Raw genomic sequence first — 23,301 nt, forward strand, 5'->3', positions numbered from 1 at the left:
AATTGCATCAGAGCAGCAGCTGATTACTTCCATGTTTATTGGCGAGAACATCAACATAGCTACTCGTTTATACAAACTAACAGAAGTCAATTTTAACGCTGCTTCACGGCATTTGTAGTTGTCAAGCCATCAGCCAACAGTTCTAGAAAATGGTTTCATTTACCTGAGGTTTCACAAATAAGACTGTAGATTTACATACAGTACATTTTGCATATATGTATCAAAATTCTTGTTGGAGAAATAAATTACAAACAATGGTACAAAACCACTCCAAGCCAACCTTTGTTCAACAAGAACATATGTGTGTGGATTTTACAGTTTTATTTTTTGCATTACTCTTACAGTAAGCAAACTATTTAGTTTATACAAAATAAACCTGGAGTTTTATATAGTTAAAAAAATCATCTTTGGCTAAACAAAGATCTCTCTATTTTTATACATATATTTATATATATACACACATCGGATATTTTACATGACCATGTAGGAACCTGTACATGTACTTACAATAGACAGAACATTAAAAAAAGTTTCATAATTTACAAAAAAGGAATCCAAGTCAGAACCAAAATAGTCAAACCCCGACCCCCATCACCTGTACAGATAAGAAAGTAAATAAACACAGACAAGGAATAAACAACTTTGTAATAAAATACTGCTTGCTTTTTCGAGACAGAGAGGAAGCACTTAAGTGGAGAGAAGCTACTTCCCTCAGTGCCTTCAGTACCGTGCACGTTTCGATCTCTAAGGATATGGTTAATAGAATACTCTTAGTAGAGTCTGATTTTTCCAGAAAGATGAATGCTACTCTGCACACTGCCTATTCTGAGACCAGATTCAGTTAGATTTAAATCTCCAATAAGTAAACAATTGTCACAAATGTTTGTAAGAACAAGCACGGGTAGGTATACCAATCCCCCACTGATATCACTAGGCGCCGCTGGTGTAGCACGGAAGATGACACTTAATCATCAAAAGCAAACGTTTTAGAAGCAAGCATGTAAGATGGAAGACTGCCAGAACTGACATCATCACCTACTCAAGTCATTCCTTGCAACAGTTTCCAGAGCACTGCCTAGAACGAGGACGATCCGCTTTTTGGCAGCATGACAATCCATTCCACAGGTCACATTTACAATATTCCAAAGGTGTCAGTGGCAACTTCACTGACAAATTATGTGATGGTTTATTAGAAAGAGAAGTCTGTCCCATTAGTTGGGGAGAGAACAAAAAAACATTATGCTGAAAATGAAGAAGCAGTCATTGGATTCTGAAAAAAAAAGCCAATTTAATCCAAATTGAAAGGCAATGCACTTAGGTGGGGCTCTTCATTTAAATGAAGTCTAAGTAAATTTACCAGATGTTCTGACTGAAAAAAGATTACAGCAATTCCGATCCTCAATAAAATGTCAAACGTCAATGAATTCGTAATACAAAAACCTGTGCAACTTCTGGGAATGCTTCTTAGCGGGAAGAAAAAAAAACCCAAAAAACAAATTCTTGGGAATCTGGGAAAAAGCAGCACTATACATAAGATGTGTGTGTATACATATATATACACACACACTTTTAGTATGTACTAGTAAAACTGGAAGCAGTTATAAGAGTTCTTTAAAATAGAACATAATGAATTTCTGATGTACTAAACAATTTGTAAAGATAGATACAATTGCTGTCAAAACATGCCAAGTTGACAAGCTTTTGAAACTGCTTGTTTTTACAGAAAAGTTTTTCTCCTGGTTAGTAAGTATAAAGTCACATTTTATAAAACTGTAAAGGTCTGTTTCTAAATTAATTTTAAAAAGAAAATAGTTTGTCAATCTTTATTTTTTTAACAAAATAGAATGTTCATGATGATGATGAAGACCTAACTTAAGTACCTTTCCCAGATGTAATTCGGAGCAGAAAAACATGTTAGCCTTTTCCAAAGGAAAAAAAAAAAAAAAAGAAAAAAAAATCCAGTATATTTTTCATGGGAAAAAAAACCCCAACTATTCAAAATTCAATACTAAGTCTTTTTAAATAGAATCAGAACTGCAAAATGTTTTTAACTTCAAGATAGTTCTTTGTAAATGGATAAAATGGATACTCATTACAGCATTTCACAATTTAAAAGAAACTGAAAAACTGGTCACTGCATTAATGACTGGCTTCACTCTCTCACAGAGGTTGGGACTCCTTTTATTTGACTTCAAAAATCGGAAAGTTAGGGGTCTAGACTAGACAATTGGCTTAGATTTTCTCCATTGTCAATGATGATAGATCGGCGCCCTCAAAGATAAATTCATTCATCTCTGTTGAACACTGGAGTTATCAAGAAATAGCTTAGATAATGTGCTTAAAGTTGAAGACAAACCCCACATTCGGTGCCAGATTCTCTCCTTGAAACCCCCTATGACAAAGAAGCAAGAACCACCTATTCCTTACCATCAGAATCCAACTACTAGATAGATAAGCAGCTTTTGGAATTACTGCTATCATTGCCCTACCTTATTTTAAAGAAAAAAGGCCTAACTTTTAAAAATACATTTCAAGGTAACCAAGATGACGTACCTGTCATTTTCCAGTATTATCTACCAACTGGATTCCAAAGCACTTTTACTTCTTAAAATCATAGTTCAACATCACCATATGCAGTACTTCCAACAGGTTAAGCAAGAGCCACCATTTTCACTTGACTGCATGCCCTTGTCTTTGCTTATAGAACGCGTTTAACCAACAGGAGATGTCACCCCCTTGAAATGACACTGCTCCATTTGTACGTGCGCATTCTTTCCTAGCCAGTTTGTTTGTAAAGTTCCCTCTGTGTTATTCTGATAAAGCACTTCAGAGGAAACATGGACAGGGAAGTAAATAATTAACAGTGCATCAGATTTACGAGACTTAGTATTCTGATTTGGGTACCTCCCACTAATTCCACCATACGAATGCAGCGGTTGTAGTCCATCGTTGCTGGTAACAGCTAAACCCTGTAACCATGAAGCAACCTGGTGGTAAGTTTACTTGCACTTGGATTTCTTGAACAGCTTCATTAACTGCTTGAATCTTTCTGAAACCTAATGGAGGACAAAAAAAGACTCATCATTAAGGCCCCAGATTTCCATACCTACCAAGACAGACTGATCTGACAGCATAAAGCTTTTTAAAAAGACCACTATTTTGTTTTTTATTTGCTTCCAATAAATTTTAGGGGGAGAACTGCAGGGGCACCATTAACACGTTAATTGGATGTAGGAAGTCTTCTCATACCTTTGACATCTGAAATAGCCTCCAGGTTAATCACAGAGAGCTAGAGCCAACTAGTGGTTTAAACACAGGTTTCCTCACAACAAGGAGGAAAAAAATGAAGGCTTCAAGTCAATTAGACTTGAATTTTGCCAGGTATAACTGTTAAGATTCAAATGGAAGGACAAAAGCTTATTTTGTACTCCACAAAAAGCACACTTTGTTGGTTAATTTCTACCCTCTTGCACAACTGTTGCTTCAAGTATTTATGGCTCATCATGGAGTAATCTGCCTCCTAGGGATTTTACAAAACTGGTCTGTAGATCAGTCAAACATCTTTTTGTTGAGCATAACTACAGCTTACATAGCGACCTCATTCCATTGTAAGTTAGTATTTCTTATCGCTATACACATATTGCTATAGCGTATCTACCACCCACCAAATAGCTAACTGGGAAGAGCGGCATAAATGCACAGATAACACTGTTTTATCCAGCCATCCAGCCTACAGCTTCTAAACCCCACAAAGACTCTGTAACCATACAACACATCATCCTAAAAGCCAAATCCCGAGCACACAGGATTTCCTAACTTACTCAAATGGGTGTTTCTCCCTTTTTCGATTTGCAGGATAGAGATTAAGATAGCAATTCAAGACAAGTACAAAGTTATATACAAGCCTCTGGAAATGTTCTACATCGACTTGACATCTGTGTCTTTTGAAGTTTCTTAATTAGAAAGTGAAAGAAAAAAGGAAACATTTTCATGAAAAATGTCCTTTCCGCAAAATCCTGGTACTTTTTTCCAGCTCTAATTTTAATCCTTTTCTAATTTATTAAATGTGTACAAAGGCTTTGGGCCTCTCCAAATTACCTTTCTTTATCTAAGTGCTGATCCAACAATAGAAACAATCCTGTTGTCCCTGGCTTATTATTGGACACAGCAGTTTCAAGGTACCAATCAAACAGGTAATGAAGAATCCCCAGATCATAATATCCCTATAATATATATTTTTAAAAAGTAACAACTGGGAGAATCTAAGGTTCTTTTTTCAAGAACTCCCCAACAAAAGACATGAGGAAAAAACAACTCCAAATTAACAGAAAATCTCCAAAGGTTTTTGTTCAACTGCAATCATAAATGTAGCAACATAGTTGTTATCGAATATAAGAATGACAACACCTACCTGATTTGGGCTTTTGTTCAGCCTAGTGGCTAAGGAAACAAAGGTTTTGCTTGATGGTCCTTTTCTCTGACATTCCAGTAGAATTTCTCGGTCATCATTTCTATAGCAAAAATGCATTTGTAAAATATTAATACACATATATGTATACATGATACAAACAAAAAAATATGTACAGGCATATATAAAATTCTGAGTATTTCCAGCCTATGGAATACGAGTTTAAACAGCAGCAATGAACTTATGGAGGATTCTCCCCTCTACCAGCACAGAGTAACGGAGTCAGTACAGACAACTGGTCGTGGAGATTATGCTACTCTATTAGGAAGGGCAGGATTATTACAATAGCATTAACCCAAAGCCAAAGTCATCAAAAAGAGTTTTAAGCTTCTAAAGCAGACATTTAAACTTGAATTGAAAAGAACTCGTAAATTCAACAGGGGCCAGAAGTTCTAGGTGGACTTGCCTCAGTTTGCACGGCTAGGCAGAGGCTTTCACCTAAGGCCTGCTGACGTTCAAAGATTAAACAGAGAGGTGTCTGACTTCTGTAAGCGACCTAATATAACAAACAGACTCAGAGCATATCTACTGTTCACATGAGAATAACAGACCAGGAGTCTATTCTTAAGCATATCACTGATTTGCTGTTTGTCTCATTAATGAATTTAGGTGTATGTAAAATGTATACAGACACAGTCATTATACAGTAGCTACTATGCATCTTTGGTTGAAACATGCCATATTCCAATAAATTATATTTAATTTCTTCCATTTCAAAGAAAAATGTAATGACTAGTTATTTCAATAAACTTTTTTTTCAGGCATAGTTCAAAGATGCACAAAGACTGTGACACAGAGAACCTAGTCATATTCATAAGGAAAACTGTAATAATCTCTTCCTATCTCACTGGTTTGCATGTTAAAAATTGTATTAGCTTTCACAGCCTTTTTTCCATGAAGGAGTTGATTTTCTTTTAAAATGCTACCTAGAAATTTACTTTATATATGAACTATAGTTCAGAAAAGCCTGTCCTGAAAATTTTAGGAGCCCCTTTATGAAGTGTTGATTGTATTAAATTGTAGCAAGAACAGCAAAACCTGCTAACTATAGTTTCTTAAGGATAAGAATACACCACAATAACTTTGCATGTATCTTTGACGCATACAGTCATCTCATTTGTCACTCACATCCTACTAACTGGAATATATGGCTGAATGGTTGACTAGTACATTTCTACAGATTGAGCAGTGTAGGCTCCAAAACAGTTTGCTCTCATGCCTTCTCTCAGCAGGGGGAATCTTTAGCTGCTCTCCTTTACCCACTCACCAATGCTTCCAGGCTTTCTAAAAACATCAAGAACTTCCATCCCCTACCAAGCCTGGCTGGAAATTTTGAACAGGAAAGGAAACGGCAGGACAAACAAAAATTACAGACAGTACAATACAGTAGGTCTTGTTACCTTAGCATATAAGCTTTAAAAACAAAAGCAAAGAGTACTCTTGTTTTGGGAGATCTGGGTAAGTGATGGAATTAGTTACGACGTATGGAAGCCAATCTTCTTCAAGGCAAATCTGATTTAACCTACCTAGGAAATTACTAAAAATTGTTCTCTTCCAAAAGCTGCTAACAGGATTACATGAAATCAGTTCATCTCTTAAATTTGTTTTACCCTGGACAACTGTTATAGAAAAAGGATAAAACAGACTTTGGCACCTTTCAGTGGTACTCTAAGAGAAGGCATCAGTCTTGTAAAGCCATCCTGCATAAGTAAGAGGCTCCCACTCCACTCTTTACAGAAGGATGTAGAGCTACCGAATAACTTCAGCCATTGAGTAAATATCCTTTCTTCCCACTTTTCAGTATATCACATAGTTTAAAAAAAACCCTAAAACAATCAAACAGATCAAACCAGAAATTACCTCGTCCAGGAAATGACTACTTCTCCCTTCTTTTTAATTATGTTTTTGGCATACAGACTTGGTGATGATGCAGATGAAGACAAAGGAGAAGAGTCTTTGTTCTGCTGCAACTCATTCTTCTTACTGGAACACTGTTTGGGTGCTGAATTTACCTCTTCAGGTTTCACATCACTTGCATCACCCCCTTCACCTGTTGATTCAGTTTCTTTTCGTTGCCTTTTTGAGTTGGAATTCTCTCTGACAGACTCCTTTTTCCTTTTTTTACTAGTCTTATCATCTATACTTATCTGGCATCCTACATTAGTGCTCGAAGTGGATTTTGTTTCAAGATTACATTCACCTGCTACCGTCTCATTGGAAAGCTCTTCTGTTAAGTCTATAAATGCATCAGAGCACTCTTCCAGTTCTTCCTTTTTATCACTGTTTTCCGAGTTAGCTGCAGAAGCTTCCTGAGTCCTGTTACCTGCAGTGGATTCCACTGCAAGACATGAAGTTTCACTAACAATATCATCTGTTAAGTCTATGTATGACTCTACCCTGCATTCAGCAGGAAAAGAAGCTTGAGATCTAACACCCATTTCATTTACTTTTTCAGATACTTTCAGTTTGTGTGTCTGAGATTGCTCAGAGACTTCATGTGGGCTTTCAGTGCCATGGCTCTCTGTGTTTGAAGATTTCTTACAGGGTCCAAGCAACCCAGTAGTTTCTTCCTTTCCAATATTATCATGCGGCTCCTTTAGAGGCTGAGGTAAGGCAGGATTTTGTTCTTGTTCAGTGCTGATATGAGACAAGCGATCCATCTTAACCAGATCTGGTTTGACAGTTTCCTGCACAGTGGCTGCTGTGGCACTCTGACTGTCCCTTTCTTTTTCCCCACTTCTCATTTCTTCTTTTTCATTCTTGGTTGAGGATGCCCGTGCTTCCTTCGCTAAAGCCATCTGATCAGATGCTGCTGAGGTAGACGGCACCGCACGCCTAATCTTTACAATAAAATGATCATTGGATTTCTCCATGATTACTGCTTGCATTGGTAGGCTGGGGCGACACTGAAAACCGGGAGCAACAGGCCGACTTGTCCATGATGAAGAACAACTTGATTTACTGCTTGAGTTATCAGATTCTAAAGCCAAATGGATGTCTTGTTCAGTGGCATCCTCCTCTTCAAGAAGTGCATCTTCGCTGTAATGTGCGCTGAGAACACCCTCAGGAGTTGAGCTAGAATTATTCTCAGGTTTTAGGAAGCTGAGGTGAGCATCTGATTTCAAAGGCGATGGAATAGTTAAGGAAACAGCCAAATCTTCCAGGAGGATAGAAGAAACGAATGATTTATTCTTTTGTAAACTGCCTTCATCTTCTTTGCATGAAGCTGCATTTGTAGGAACCTCAAACATACAGCTTTCATCTAGTACGTCGGGATCAACAGACATCTGAAGCCTTGAAGTTAATGAGGAAGCTCTTACAGGTGACACAATAGGCCAGTTAATATCCTCTACTGGTCGAGATTCCACACAAGCCTCCTTCGGAGCAATCTCTTGCACCAGTCCAGCCGTATTACCTCTGCATTTATGACTGTCTAAAAACTGTTTTTCTGGTGTCCTGAATTCCCACTCATGTCTGTCGATATTGCCACCATTTTTTTCCAAGAGATCAGAACCTTGCAATAAGCTTTTGAAAATTTCACCCATTTGAGCATCACTTACAAGATTAAACGTAAGACTGGATGCTTGTTGTTCTGTGAGCAGCTCATAACTAAGATCAGACTTGTTAGCATCTCTGGATAGCTGGAATCCTTCCTTTTCATATTTTACACCGTTCAATGGAGGGAGAGTGCCTTGCAAATTATTCTCTTTAGAGAGGTGCACTTTGGTTTGGGAATTCCTTGTGTTATCAATGGAGTTAAGACATTTTGTAAAGGCAGTTTTTGGTGCATCTGTTTTATTTTTCTCATGGTGGCACTTAGGTCGTTGATTATCCACAATTTGCTTCGAAAGGATATATTCTTCAGGCTTTTGAGATCTGGCTTTCAGGGACTTTTTTCTAGATCTTTGCACATCGTTTTTATGACTGATTTTGTGTTTTTGCTTTCCTGCTCTTTCAAACTTCCCTTCCTCAGTGTCATTTCCCACATTTACCACATCACATAGTTTTATTATAATTCTCCTTATCTTTTCAAATAAGTAATCAAGCTGTTCATCTACAAATTTCCATAACTGTTTTTTCATATCTGATACCTGTTGTTCAAAAAGACGGTCCACTATTGCATTCTTTTTAACTTGCTTAAGTTTGGACTCTATAATATCACAGATATTCAATTTTAATGTCTCACCTAATGTAGACATCTTGGAAAAGTTCAAGTATTTTATTAATGATGTAAAATTTATGATACTAGATTCTATAATTCTGTGAAAATGCTGAGCTGGAAAGTGTACCTTGAACTTCATATAATTTTTCCTCATCTGCTTTCGTATAGCTCGTAGCATCTGCATGATTTCTTGTACATTTGAAGGTTCAACAATAACGTGAACTATTTTTTCAAGACAAGTAATGCTCACAGTTTTATTTCTCTTCATATCCTTTGAAGATCTGAAAGTCTGATTTTTATGCCTCTCTCTGTTCTTCTTTGTACTTACTTTCACAGAAACAAATTTTCCGTTATCTTCATTGCAACACACGGTTTTGCTCTTTTGATTCTGCGGACTGCTGGTCAAATTTCGTGGCTCAGGAGAAGCTTTGGGTCTTGACTTTTTTGTCGTTTCAGAGCATCTTTCTGGTTTAGATTTTTCTTCATCTTCATCACTACTTATGATTTCTCCTTCTTCTATTTCATCTGAAGAGATACTCAGCTGTGACTCCATCTCTAAGTGTTCATCAGACATGCTAACTGGTTTTTGATTTTCTTTGTTTACCTCCTTTGACAAATTCTTTGAGGGACAGACGACAACCGTACTTTCAGGAACTAAATCTAGAAAAAGAAAAGAGTTTGCTAATCACCATAAAGAACGCAATTATAAACAGCCATTTTCAGAAAAACCTGGAAGATTCTCTTCTGCAAAGTGACGGTTCAGAACTGTTTGTTTGAGACCACCAACGACAGCTCAGGAAGTTTGAGTTATAACAAGTTTGGGTGGTTTGCTTCAGCAGCTGCTAGTTTAATGGGATTTTTCTGAGCTTCAAAGGGCAAATAAGACCTCAACATTTCACCAAAAACATGTGATCTATCTCACAAATATATCCATTGAAAACAGAAAAATCTAGCAGTTTCTGTCAGTTTTGAACTTCTTTTCATTCACTTTAACAAGTTTTCTGAACACTGCACAAGCTGAATTTTAACTTAACATCGTTATGGACTACCATTTACATACAATAATGTTTGTTTTTTTTTTTTTAGCAGTTTCACAATGAAAACAAAATGAGCAGTGCAAATGACCTATTAATGTTTGCATTCAACTATCTTTTCCAGGGCTGACAAACAGGTTCTACTTAAATCATCAGGTCTTTCAATAAACTTACTAAACAAAAAGAGTACTAGGCATTGTACACATGATTATCTCCTGCTTCAGCTTCTGACACGTTTAAAATTACCAGCACTGTAACTAAGCACCACAGCACAAAAAGCTTTTTCTTCTCAGAAATTTTGGAGAAAGCCTCCAGTTCAGGTTCCTGAATGACAGGCATAGGGACTGAGATATGTGAGAGGAAAGGCTAAAGTTCTGCCAAATGCAGTATGCCTTACTCTGTCACACAAATAAATTTATTAAATGTTTTATATTTTTGAGATATCATTAAATATATATTTGGTTTGAATTTTAAAGAATGATTAAATGCTATTTTGTTAGGAAAAATAAGCAATTACAGTCAGCTACAAAGCCGTACGTTACAAAAGATGAAAAGGCAAGCTCATTTCCATTGTACAAAAATTCCACTGAAGTGCGTATGTATTGATTAACGAGATTTGCAGTTAATTTTAGGCTTGTGGTTAATTTTAGGCTTGCTGGGCACTCCAGTTAATAAAACACTCTTATGTTCACTCGCACATAGATTAGACTGCTTAATGACCTCTAACAAACATTTAATGTCATAAAAGAACATATCTAAATTGCTCTCCATAAAAAATGAACTTGTGATTAACACTTTAAAGCAATATTTTACAATACTTACTTTATACAGATTCTACAGGAGCAAAAACCTATCCCATCACTGCCTCCATTTCAGTTTTACAAGGATCAATACCCTCTCAAATTAATCACTTAAATATTTTGACAAACCAAAGTATAAAATGGAAGTGGTCAAATTATAGTATTAAGTGGGCTTGGCAGTGTTAGGTTTACAGTTGCACTCGATCCTAAAGGTCTTTTCCAACCTAAATGATTCTATATATGTACCCCTGTCCTGCAGAACAGTAGAAAGGTGAGTCCTGAATTTCAAGGCCAAGAGAAACCATAGCCTCCTGTCAATTTAACAGCTGCAGAACACTTGACATGCATATCATTACTCAGATCACAAAGACAACTAGGCGTCTAACTTCAGAGCTGAAAATCACTGCTTTGTAATTTAGTAGCAAGTTCTGGACAGGATGGATTCCTCTAAGAAGTAACTCAGGGAAACACTCCAAAATTAGAAAAATACTTTTATTTGATGTTCATCTATTCTGATCCCAAAGCTCTCATGTCCCCCAGATATTTCAAAGAATATAAACTGCCGTAGGAATGAAATATAAACTGCTAAAGGAATTCACACTTAAGAGAGTAGCCGTCTCAAGCACCAGAGACAGAGTTCCAGAGTAAACCACACTAAGATGTGCAAAAATACATAAGGATTATGCTCCCAAACATAAGAACAAGGATTTAAGTGCCACTCTACCATTCCTCTTCTAGTAAGAAAACTAAACTTCCAAGAAAACTTTTTGTTAGTTACAGCAGGACATTACAGGAAGAGTTAAATTCACACAAGTAAAAGATTTAAACTTTGGGTCACCTATTTTCTCTTCCTATGAGTGCTGTCACCGCATTTTATCTCCCTGACATCTTATTTAGGAGTCAGCTCTTACTTCATTAATGATAAATCCTAACACTATATTTGTTCTACTTTTTTTCCCCACCAACTGACTCACAATTATAAAATGTATACAAAAATTCATACTGAAATTAATTCAGACGGAGAGCACAGCCTTCTTAGCTGACATTCCTAGAAATTAAGTCTCAGGTACTCTCTCCAGCTTTCTCACAAGTAAATACTTGGAAAGAATATGATCCTAAATAATGTTTGCCTCCACAATTTCAGAGAAAAACCTAATGAGATCTACTCGGAACTAACCACAATTAAGAAACCTGCATGTATTTTTTTTTTAGAAGTTTTGTACATAACTTTTATTTCAACCACTTATCTGTCAGCAGTGACAAACTCCAATTTTTATAGCACTAATGTTCAATCAGCTACAATCTTGACTGCACTGTTGAACAGTTCCCCTATAACCAAAAAGGACCACTATGGCTTACATAGCTAAAGAAGAAACAATTTATATTTTTGACAAAGCAGTTAAAGTCATTTCTGCCTTCCACAAATGGATCTTCTAAGCCTTTATGTAAAAAAGAAATTAGAATACACATATACAAATACCTTTGTTATAACTCTTCACAAGACCTTTGCAGGGACTTTCCATCTTAAGTGCTTTAGCCAAAGGGCGCATTGGACTGTTCAGTGGGCTGATTGCTTTTGGAATATACCTCAAGTGATTGAGATCAATGCTCAGTATTGAGCTGTCATCATCAACAGGAACTGGGTTAGTTTCTCTCTCTTTAGTTCTAGGATACATCTCGCCACTAAGAGAAGATGCTGCAGTACTGATTTCAGTTAGGTCTGGCTCCAGATCACAAGCATTCTGGTCAACTAATGGTTCGTCCTTATCAGTTAACATAGTTCTGTCAGGTGACTGAGATGTACTCATATTAGTTTCGCAGATATCCTTTTCCTCAACAGGACGCTCAACGTTTTCTGCAGCCGAGTGATCATCATCTTTCACGACTTCCATTAAAGGGTCTGGTGTTGTTTTGCTAATACCATCTGCAACATCACAGGACTCCAGGTCACCAGAACTTTTGGCTGCTGAGTCATCTAAGACAGGGTTTTGAGAGACACGTTGGTCTGCTGAGCTTTCTATGTCAGCAGCTAGCCACATTTTACCTTCCTCTTTCTTCCCTGCTGCTGACTCTGGAAGGGCTCCCATACTTTCACTGGCAGGTTCAGATTCGGCCGCTTCTGGTGCTGGTACATTATCATCCTGCATCAGACCCACTGTCACAGGCAAGTTTCCACACTCTGCCACACTCTCTGCCACCTCCAGGGGCAAAGGTTCAGGGTGATTCAGATCCGTCATTGCTGCTTTTGCTGCTGACGCTTCCAATTCAACCTGATCACAAGCCTCCGCTGCTGCTGACAATGTTTCAGCCTGCCTCTCATCAGGAACCAGTACCTCTGCTGCTCCTGGCAAAGCCTGGGGCTGTACCTGACCCACTTCGGCTTCTGGTAAGGTTTCTGAGCTCAGCTCATCAGTTGCCGCTGCTGGCAGTGCTTCAGACTGTGCTGGATCTGCTGCTGCTACTTTCAAGGCTTCGTTTTCAGAACTGACAGAAACAGGCAGTGCTGGTTCCACATCGCTTTCAGCTGCGCTGTCCAAAACTTGTAGTGTTGAATTAGCTTGCTCTGTGGGACCACAGTTAACAGGGTGGGCAGAATCTAATAGTTCTGCCTGCAGCGTGAGCTCTGTACTTCCCTCATCAGTGGCCTTTTGGGAAGGTGTTTTAAGTCCATCTGTTGGAGAGAGACATTGTTTCTTAGCAGGAGAAAGAGTTAAATTTAGCTTTTCCATAAAGCTAAGTTTTAAGTCTTTGCTTTTTGTCCCAGTGTGATCATCTTTAGTTTTGGAGATTTTATGGTCTTTTAAGCTATCTGCTAATCTGTATGTTTCTTCTAGTTTACGGGACTTGTTTCTCTCACTTTTTGTAACATCTGTACCTTTCTTGGACTCTTTTCCAGATTGGTGAGAAACCTCTTTTGCAACTTTCCTTTCATTTCTAAAATGTCTATTTTCATCCTGATTCTCTCTTTCTCTTTTCCTTTTTTCTTCAGTTCTGTGTCGTTCCGATTTGGAATGTGCTGTTTCCCATTCATATCTACTAATATTCTCCTTCAAGCGTGCATATTTATGCTCTCTGCTGTTAGAATTAGAAGGTGAAGTCCTTCCTTCTCGAGAAGTATGATCATTTGTTCCCCTGTCTCTCTTGCAGTCAATGTCTCTTCCTTTTCTAGACTCTTCCACTCGACATTTACGTGATTCATGAAGACTCTTTGAATGTTCATTCTTTGAGTGTGGACTACTCCCTCTACCAGACCTCCTCGGTTGCTCTTGTAGCTTTTCATTTAGTTTATTTTTCTGACCAGTGTTTTTTTCATCTTTATCATGTGTTTTAATGTCTTTTTTTAGTAAATTTTGTGATCTCTCATCAGCATACAATTCACCTCTTGTTTGAAATCTGTCTTTACCAGTAGCTTGTTTCTCCCAGGAAGAAACACTTCTTTCTACTCTTCTTTCTACACTTGGACTGCATTTGAGTTTTACACTCTGACTTTTTTGTTGTGACTCATTTTTACTAGCCTTCTCTGAAAGGGTTTTCAGCTTTTGCTGAGGATCTGAATTCGCCTCTTCACTGTCACCATTGTTACAGTTACCATTGTTTCCGGTGCTCTGATGCACTTCTCTTTTGTATTTGTTGACATTTCCCCTACTATATTGTTCATTACTTTTCATTTCTTTTCTTTCCTTTCTGTTATCCTTGTTGGAACTATGGTCATAGTTCGGTAGACACATATGAGTACCATCATTGCAGAGCTCTTCAGGAGGGTATCTCAGTAAGTATGGAGTGTTTCTTTTTTCAGAGCTAGACTTCCCGTTGTCCGTATTATGAGATGAGTAACTGTGATATGTATCCTTTGAACAGTCATTTTTCATTCTATGCTCCATCTTTATACTGTCACCTAAATCAGAAGGTCTGAATTTGGAATCTTTTGTTTTACACATCTCAGAGCACCTTCCATTAGTTGATCCTGGAAGGTATGTTCTGGTGAAGCTACTTCGATGATTGGGAAATTCTGATAGCCTGTTTATAAGAAGAAAAAAAGTCATGTTAGTTTTGAAATTTATATAAACATAACTAAAGCTGAATTGCAATGAATCCATCTCTAAAAGTTCTTTATGCTTTCTTTCAACTTCAAGTTGAAAAAAATGTGGGATAAGAATAGAAGTTAAATAATTTCCATTAGCACACACAAAATAATATAATTTGTATGCGTATTTTCCAAATGAAATTCATCTAAAGAAGAAGCAAGATCTGTGGAAAAATATCATACTGGATCTAATTAACAATTTCAGTAATTCAAGTTAGTATTTCATTGTCCAGCAATAAAGATAGCCTTCCCCCAGGAAAAAAAAAAAAAAAAAGTTGTTCTTTACAGCATTAGTGATTTTTAAAAAAAGTAATAATAAAAAAGAGCAATTCAATAGTTCACTATTTCGTAAACTAGCAACCAAAAGAATAGGTATAATGTGACCGTGCTTACTCTACCCAATAAGCAAATAAGCTACCATGTTTGGAACTTGCTGCAAGCTACAGAAAGGAAGTAGTAAATTACAATAATCAAGCCTCATCAAGGCCACATGCTACTGCTGCAAGGTCATCAAAACAAAAAGAAAAAAAATAAATTAAAAAGGGCACATATAGCCTGCATGGCCTGAACTCTTACTCATTACTGACAGAACTCATCAAAGTTACCTCACCAGAAAAAAAATTCCTCTGATTGGACCAGTACTAAACCACACAAACAATTATTTACTAAGTAATGATTTTATTCATTGGTTTTACTTAAAATACACCAAAAGTTTCTTACAAGTATATAAACATGATCAGACAAAAAGCATGTTTTCAGTTCAACTGCCTAGTTGTACCTTTGATGGAGATTACTGATTTCTTCATCCTTACGGTTAATTTCCACCCTTGCTGTTTTGATAAGTGCTGAAATATTCTTTTTGAGAGCTTGGTTTTCGTTCTGTAGAATGACATTCTATTTTAAATATATACAAAAAAAGAGAGCAAGAGAGAGCGGGGGGGAAGAGAGAAAGAACGAGAATTAGCTTGGGTATCCAAATATGTAACGAAAAACAGTGCAAGACAACCATTAGAAAAAGTCCCATCATATGCAAACTGACAGTAGAACATATAGGAACTGTTTTGGAGAAATCGGAATTAAGTCAGAATTACTGAGATCCAAAGGAGCTCTTTTTTTTGTTTGCTTGTTTTAAAACATCACTCATGTTTATGCTCCTGTTTGTGTTCCTGGTAATTATTTAAGATGTTTTAAGCATACAATCTATTAAAACTGAAATATGCCATAAACCAAGTGACCATAGAGCTAAACAAATTATAATCCACCCCTTCGCTTCATTCTTTTACTCAATTTATTGCTTTCCTGGTCACCAGGCCAAATAAGAGGTGTAGCTTTTAAGCGCTTTCAAAGAAAGAGGGTAATTTTATTTCTTTCAAGGTATCAAAACTTTGGGTGCTCTATCATTCTCACATTTCTAGATATGATGTTCTAGAACCCTATCTGTCAATCCTAGAGATAGCCCCTTCTCTTAATAATTGTCCTCAGCAAAGCCTGCTCAGAAAGGCAGACAAGTTTTGCAGAAAACAATACAGAAGCATCACAGGGCAGAAGCTGCTTACCATTTCTAAGCGTAGAACCTTTGGGACTTATCTGTAATACTCAGTACAGCATGTTGCAGAATTGCTCAAGATAATCTAACTATATAGAACGGCACAGCATGGGGACACTCGCTCAAGTTGAAGAGCAGTTCAGCCTTATCAAAACGGCACTATGCTCAAAGCAACGCAGACATCCTCTTCCAGTTCTAATGACAGCTCAGGTACCTTTGCAACCCTCTCCCTAGTGCACTAAAGACCTATTTTTTTAAAAAACAAGAGAACTGGATACCTTTCTGATAACTATTCATTTGACATGCTTATTCTCTAATTAAGGAGATAGATAGAAAATAGCTTTTAAGCAACTAAGGTCTTACTGCACACAACATCGTGAAAGAAGTGAATTTACCCATTGATTTTGTCAGTAGGCTATCCTAGCAACTATCCTAGGCAGAACAAGCTCCTAGCACCTACAGGAGTGCTTCACACACCATCCACGCGATGGCTTAATTCTGGAAAGCGAACAAAATTAACTCTCTCTCAAAGCAATATTTTTGCTTTACAGAAATCTTGACAATGTTGCCCTTTGAACTACAGTACCTGTGCCTGTATTTCCTTAAATTTCTTCATCAACTCTTTAATTTGCTGCTGACATTTTCCATATTCTGCCTGCAACTGTCAAACAGAGAAGAATTCACAGCACAGAAATGGACTTGATTACACAGAAAAGTTACTCCTCTAGATTTATAGTTAGTTAACACAGTAGTGTACATTACAAAGCTCTGTTTTTCCCCAAAAGCAACATATTAAAGCCATATTAAAACAAAAAGCTTCGATATGCTCCAACAGGTATACAAGTCTCTAAAACATCACAAACACTCAGATAAGAGGAAATCTATGTGTGCTTGCCCAACACTAATAGGCTAGAGAGTAACAGGAAGCCATATTATTGTGAAATTAAAGACACAATTATCAAGGAGCAGGAGTTCTCAGAGCCTTACAGATGGGGACTTGTTCATCAGATTTTACATAATATGAAACAGAGAAGGAAAACCACAACAAAAAGGTACTACAAACAAACCTGGACTGCAAAGGAGATGTGATCTCCTGTTGAGATCACAAAATTAAATAAAATACATTTGGCATGAGCCCTTCTTTAAAAGTAGATGACGACAAAATTTTCACAGAAGAATGGACAACTTCCCTGTTGTCATACAACAGTCAACTGCTTTCAAACTTTCAAAGTGACATTTTCATCACTTAGTAGACTCCTGGAGGTTTTGCTCCTGCTTCTTCTGTAGTGCATTATATCTGTGGATGTCTGTCCGCTTTACTCCAAAGCTCAAGTTAGTTAAGATGTGTCTTATAGACCAGGATACGTGATGCTACGTGAGTAAGCGTTCTACTGATTTGCTAGAAGCGGTTATCTACTGCGTGGTTGTCTTCAGTCTCAAGGACAAAATTTAATGACACATAAGATCAATCCATGACCTGTGTGCTTTAGTCTGGTAAAATTTGTTGGGAGAAATGTCAAGACTAGCTTTGTATCAGGCGTTTGAATAGATATTTAACTAGAAGGAAATTACGGTACATTTTCCCATAATGTAGCTGATACATGAACTGCATTCAAAGGACGTTAAATGGGAACAGACCACGTCACAGCGTGAGAGGTTCACTTATTCTGATAAACTTGTCGACGTAACAGTTTATTAGCATACTCTTGTTTTTACTTACTTAAAAACAGTTTCCCTATTTTTTCCAATAATGTGAGCACACTGACAACATTTTTTGCACTTTACACAAGAAAATTTGGAAAAAAACCTCCAAAACACCAGAATTATTTTTGTCACATTAGTACACACCTCGTTGTAGGATGCTTCCTTTGCAGTCCCTTCTTCAATTAATATCTCATCAAATAAATTTAAGCTGTTTCCAGCTGGTGTAGAATTTGGAGCAGAATTGTCTGTAGAAAGAAAATCAATTACAGAAAGAAAAAGGTATTTTTCTAACCAGGTTGCATTGTGTCACTGAGGAAAACACATGACCTTATCTAGAGAAATTCCTATCCTGAATTTCAACATTTATGTTAGTTTTATTGGAAATACTTGATCCAATTTACATCGACATAGAAGGTAATGATGAAAATTAAAGTTCAACTGAAAACATTGTGTTAGAAAAATTAAGAGATATACAGGACACCTAACAACAAAGATGGGTGCATTTTCTGACTGTCTAATAAGTTGTTTTAAGTCAAAGGAGAGCTAACTCACAGTAAACCTACCTAATTTACAAAGCAAGAAGTGCTACACCTTAGCAGTGATCCGAGGTTCTGCAATTCCAGAGCCAATACATAGTATAAAGCTAGAATAAATATGCGCATCCTACAATTCATTCAGCTTTTGGCCAGACTTCACCTTGGAAACATTTGCAATTGAAAAAAAATTACTGAGAAAAAGAATACTCAGATGCCAGTGACCTACACATTCACAAACACGTGTCAGTTGTTCAGAATCAAATGGAGGTACTGTAGAGTTGGTATGGGGGTGAATACCATGCCTCTTGTGTTGAACAAATGTTCTTTGCTGCTTTATATTCCCTCACGAATGTAAACTCCCCAGCTTTAGTTCCAAAGAAATGAAAGAAAAACAAAACAAAACAAAAAACTCAACACCCAAACACCCCAACTATTCAGATAACAGTGCTTTTTCTCAAATCAACCTGTGCTCTGTTGACCAAATGCGCATTACTTACAGGACCTGACTTATGATGCCTCTGAGATACCGATTAACTTGCAGACAAATAAATGAAGTTAGCTATCAAAGCTGCACTTCAATCCTTTGGACAATACCATAATGCAAAGAGTATTATTAACGCAATGCAAGATGACATGCAAATAACATCTTATCTGTACAGAGCAAAAATCTCACCAATTCTCTTTTCAAATTTAAAAAAAAACCCTCAGAACTAGACTACATAAAATGTTTGCATTGGGTTATTCCTCCCTGCATCTTTTACGTTTACTAAACAATGCACCTCAGTACGTGAAATACAGACTTAGAGAATACTCTTATATGCTGTAACAAGTATAAAATGGAAAGTGAGAAAAAGATGTACAGATGCTTTATGTCTGTAGGTTATAGTATAGTCCTTCCATAAAAATTCAATGGCCTTACAGTAGTAAGATCAGTAGAGAAATACTTGTTTAAATACTAGAAATAGCATTTCATTAAACAGTACACTAAGACCGCTAAAAAGGAACATGTGCTGAGGCAATTTCTTTCTTACTCTCAAAGAAGTTAAAAGAGGAAATTAATTTACATTAGCATGTGAAATTGTTGAGAAAGTAACAAAAGGTTAAAAGGATCTACTGAAACACACAGAAAGTATGGTTATGATCATTCAGCTAATAGATTTAAGCATTCTCTGCTGTATTTATACAGAGTGTAACATATGTCTTGAATTTAAACAAGCAGCTCACTGAAGCATATGTTACACCAGCTAAATGTAAACTTAAAGCTAACTGTTGTTTTACTTGAAACCAGCCTAAGAAGCACAGAGACTCTATAATGTTCCAAGCCAAGCAGCAAGGTACAATCAACCTACCAGGAACTGTCAAACCGTTGTCCAAGCCATCATAAATATCCACTGAGCTCTCATCACCTTCCTTGAAGGGGGAAGCTTCAGCTTAAGTAAAAAAAAACAAAAAAGGAAAGTAAACATTTAGTAAACTCCAACCTCTAACTTTCCCATAAAGTAAGTGTAGCTGAGGTCCTAGACCAGTAGAGAGCAGTAAAAGTAGTAGCACAGACTAGCAAAAGACAGGGGAATTTTACCCAGCAAGCTACTGCTACTGTGGAGAAAAGAGCTTTAGTCACCGGGGAGCAAAGACAGTCTTGTAAGATCAATTCCTAAATACTACAAGAACTGTGCATGGAGCAAATTATACGGCTTTAAGTACAAATAAAATTTAAAATTATAAACTGAGTCAACTTGATCTGAATTTGAAACTCTTTTCTAGAATACACTGAATAAAAAAGTTACATAATTGAGAAACAAAAGAATTAGTATGATAAAACCACTACTGTTAAAAGAAACACTTCTCGCTAAACAGAAAGTATTGTAACAGTCTGTATCATAATTCAAAGAATTTGCTTTAGTAGTGCCATCTATTCACACACTAACTGGTTCTGTAAAAGTATTTTACTCTAAATATCCTCAAATCTCTCTTCATGTCTTTTTCCAATTCCTCTTACCACTCTCACCTCCTCTATGTGAATCTCTCCAGTTCTGCAACAATTATTATTACTATAAAGAAAAATATCAATATCCACAGTCCTTCCGAGGCTGGGAATCTCACAAATATGCATCAGATCACTCAACTGCGGAGCTGGAAATAATCTTAGAGTACCTTGATTGCTGGTACTATAACAGATGACAGTGCATTTGCTCTTACAAACATCAAACAAAGGAACAATCCTCCTAACTGCCCAAATACACGCTTCATTAAGATACAGCGAACATTAAATTATACACCGTAAAACACAGGGGAGAGACCAGTTCCAGGCATCCCCTCAAAACATACTAGAAATCCAAAGTACACAGTTACAGTTTAAAAATCAAACTTACTAATGGGATATGGCTTACAATGATACTGTGCCACAGCCATTTAAGTACAGTTGAAGCTCACTGGTATTTGTCCCAACATAAGCTGTTTGCATTTTGTTTTCTAAGTTATTTTTGGACCTATTTATTTTCATAAGACTGCTTGTGTTATTTCACTGCAAAATAGAAAGTAATCCAACATATCTTACCACCATAGCGGATATCAAACAGTCCCAGTCCATCCTCATCTGTTGCCATGATACAAACTCCCTATGGCTTCCCCATCTATGAGTAAAATATCAGAGGAAAGACAACAGGTTAATCGACAATTTCAGAACAACATCGTAAAACAGAAGCATCTTGAAATAAGTCAATTACACCTGAGCTACCTGTGGCCCTTGCTCTTCAACTAAGCCCAACACTAGAATGAGAAAACTCTTACACCAAGATAACAAATGTAGAGCTCTATCAAGAAAAGTAAGAAATTATCTGTCCTGTAAATAAGCGCTCTGAAGATCTTCAGCTGTATCTTTTATTTGTGTGTATCAAATAAAGATGCTATAAAGAAATTTTGGTATGAAAACAAGCACTGCATTCTATGAACAGGTTACCTGAACGTATATTTTAACCAGCTACAAGAATCTGATTCGATAATTCTGATTTCTTCTCCGCTGACCATTTAAGAGCAAGTTTTCCTTGTCCGACACCACCAGCCAAACCAATAATGAGTGGTAGCAAGCGAGAAACCTTTTGCCTGCCAAGGCATACAGTGATGCTGGGCCACAGGACATACAGTATCTGCCACAACAGCTATCGCAGAATGACTTTACAAGCACACACGCTTGTGGCACTGATACACAAGCACCTCTGAAGCGAGAGCAGCAGCCTGCAATACCAAGGCACCCGCTGGCTGGAAAAGAAAGGCAGAGGAAGAAGCTGGGGTGTCGGGGCAGGCAGGGGCGCTGAGCAGTGCCGAGCAGCAGCCTGCCAGTCCCGAGGCAGCGGCCCTTACCCACTCCCCAGGCCTCGCCCTCCCTGCACGGGCGGGAAGGGGCTCCCGCCCGCCCCAGTTCCTGTCACGGCGGAAACGCCCAGGACCTCTCGGGGGTCAGGGCGGGAGAGCCGCCGATCGCGGCCCGGGAGCGGCACCCCAGCTGCCGCCGCACGGCTGGCACCCCGCCACCGACGGCGGACCGGCTGCGCCCGGGGGGAGGGGCCGGCAGGGCGCCGGGAGAGGCCGGGGTGGGCAAGGCCGGGCCGGGCCGGGCCGAACCGGGCGGCGGGATCCGCGCAGGGGTGGTGGAGGAGGGGAGCGGCACCCGCGCGGGGCGAGGCGGCGCCAAGCCCCGCGCCGGGCCGGCGGAGGAGGGGAAGGGACAGGAGGGGAGGGAGGAGGAGGGCCCCGCTCGGCAGGCCGCCGCGACCCATGGCCCTCACCCACCGGTCAGCCGCCGCGCCGCGGCCCGCCGCCCTCGGCCCGCGACGGTCCGCAGGTCGCCACCGCCACTGGTCCCGCAGGCCGGGCGCCGAGGGGGCGGAGCTCCCGGCCGCGGCAGCCAATGGCTGCAGACGCACGGCACGTCTCCGGCCGCGACGTCGGCAAAACCCGCCCCTCAGCCTGAAGCAGTTGGCGCCAAAGCCAGGAGCGCGAGGCGGCCGCGCCCCGCCCCCCCGCCATCGCCCCGCCCCCCCGCCATCGCCCCGCCCCTTCCCGGCCGCGCGCCCCCGGCCCCTGCTTCAGCCCCCCTCAGGCCGCCGCCAGGCCCCGGCGCCGGGAAGCGGCGCTGCCTCGGGGGCGGGGGGCTCCGGCCCAGAGGGGACCGCCCTGGTCACGCAGCCCGGTGCTCCGGGCCACCCGGCCCTCCTGGCGGGGGGAGAGGGGAGAGCAGCGGCGGCAGGAGGCTGCCTGGGCCGTGTCGAACGGCACAGCCGCAGGAGGGACGCGCTTGCTCACCTGGCGTGAGTCGGAGCGGAGGGCCGTGCCCCGCCGCTGCTGCCGCGGCTGGGTGGGCGTGAGGCGGCTCCGGCGGGTCTCCCGGGGAGCCCGAAGGTTTAAGTCCGGCTCCTGCTCCCGGCGATCGCGCTGTCAAACCCCTCTGGAAGCATCGTTAGCGCCTTAGATCCGCGCTCGGGCTTCGTGAGCTGGCCGCGGCCGGCGAGGGGAGCTGGGCAGGCTGACGTGGAAATGCTAACGTAGTGCCGGCCGTCTTCCTCCCGAGCCTGAACCACCTGTTTGGGTTAGTCACCACCCGCGCTCGTCCTCGGCCCGGGCTCTGCGGCTGATACCGTGACCTAGATGTGAAAGCCTTCGGGGCAAGCACCGTGGCTTGCGGCCCTTGACCGGGCCCGCTGTAGGCACGTCCGGTAGCAGCGGTGGCAGCGCTAACTCCGCGGGGAGCGGGGAACAGGGCAGGACGAGGGCGCAGCAAAGGAGGCCCCGCACACGCCAGCTCCCTGCGCCGTCAGAAAGCGGGAGAGGTTGGTACCGCTCCCCAGCGGCGCCATCCCCCGCGGAGCGGCCGGGCGCTGGGAGACTACACCTCCCGGCAGGCACTGGGCGGCCGCGCGGAGCGGTGCGTGCTGGGAGCTGTAGTTTGGGGCGGGCGCCGTCACGGGAGC

At 39.9% G+C, this 23,301-nt stretch overlaps 1 protein-coding gene across 6 annotated transcripts; it reads right to left on the bottom strand.

The window, feature by feature from the left end:
• Positions 1-1,109: 1,109 nt before the first annotated feature.
• Positions 1,110-23,197, bottom strand: CASP8AP2 (caspase 8 associated protein 2). Of its 6 annotated transcripts, none has more exons than XM_087776303.1 (10): positions 22,637-23,197; positions 20,892-20,967; positions 19,684-19,764; positions 17,943-18,043; positions 16,681-16,755; positions 15,327-15,442; positions 11,945-14,481; positions 6,329-9,290; positions 4,412-4,511; positions 1,110-3,056 (listed from the first exon to the last, which is right to left on the bottom strand). In XM_087776303.1, the coding sequence occupies exons 2-10, from the start codon at positions 20,938-20,940 to the stop codon at positions 3,000-3,002; spliced, it is 6,078 nt and encodes a 2,025-aa protein (XP_087632429.1). In that variant the 5' UTR covers positions 20,941-20,967; positions 22,637-23,197; the 3' UTR covers positions 1,110-2,999. The 6 variants fall into 6 exon arrangements, with proteins under 6 accessions (XP_087632429.1, XP_087632431.1, XP_087632427.1 ...); XM_087776305.1 differs by lacking the exon at positions 22,637-23,197 and adding an exon at positions 22,124-22,233 and having other exon boundaries at positions 16,681-16,749; XM_087776301.1 differs by lacking the exon at positions 22,637-23,197 and adding an exon at positions 22,124-22,233.
• Between the last annotated feature and the right edge of the window lie 104 nt (positions 23,198-23,301).

This window comes from Nipponia nippon, unplaced genomic scaffold (genome assembly GCF_047370975.1).
Source record: "Nipponia nippon isolate SJK-2023a ecotype South Korea unplaced genomic scaffold, ASM4737097v1 scaffold_4, whole genome shotgun sequence".
In the NCBI taxonomy this organism is placed as follows: Eukaryota; Metazoa; Chordata; class Aves; order Pelecaniformes; family Threskiornithidae; genus Nipponia; species Nipponia nippon.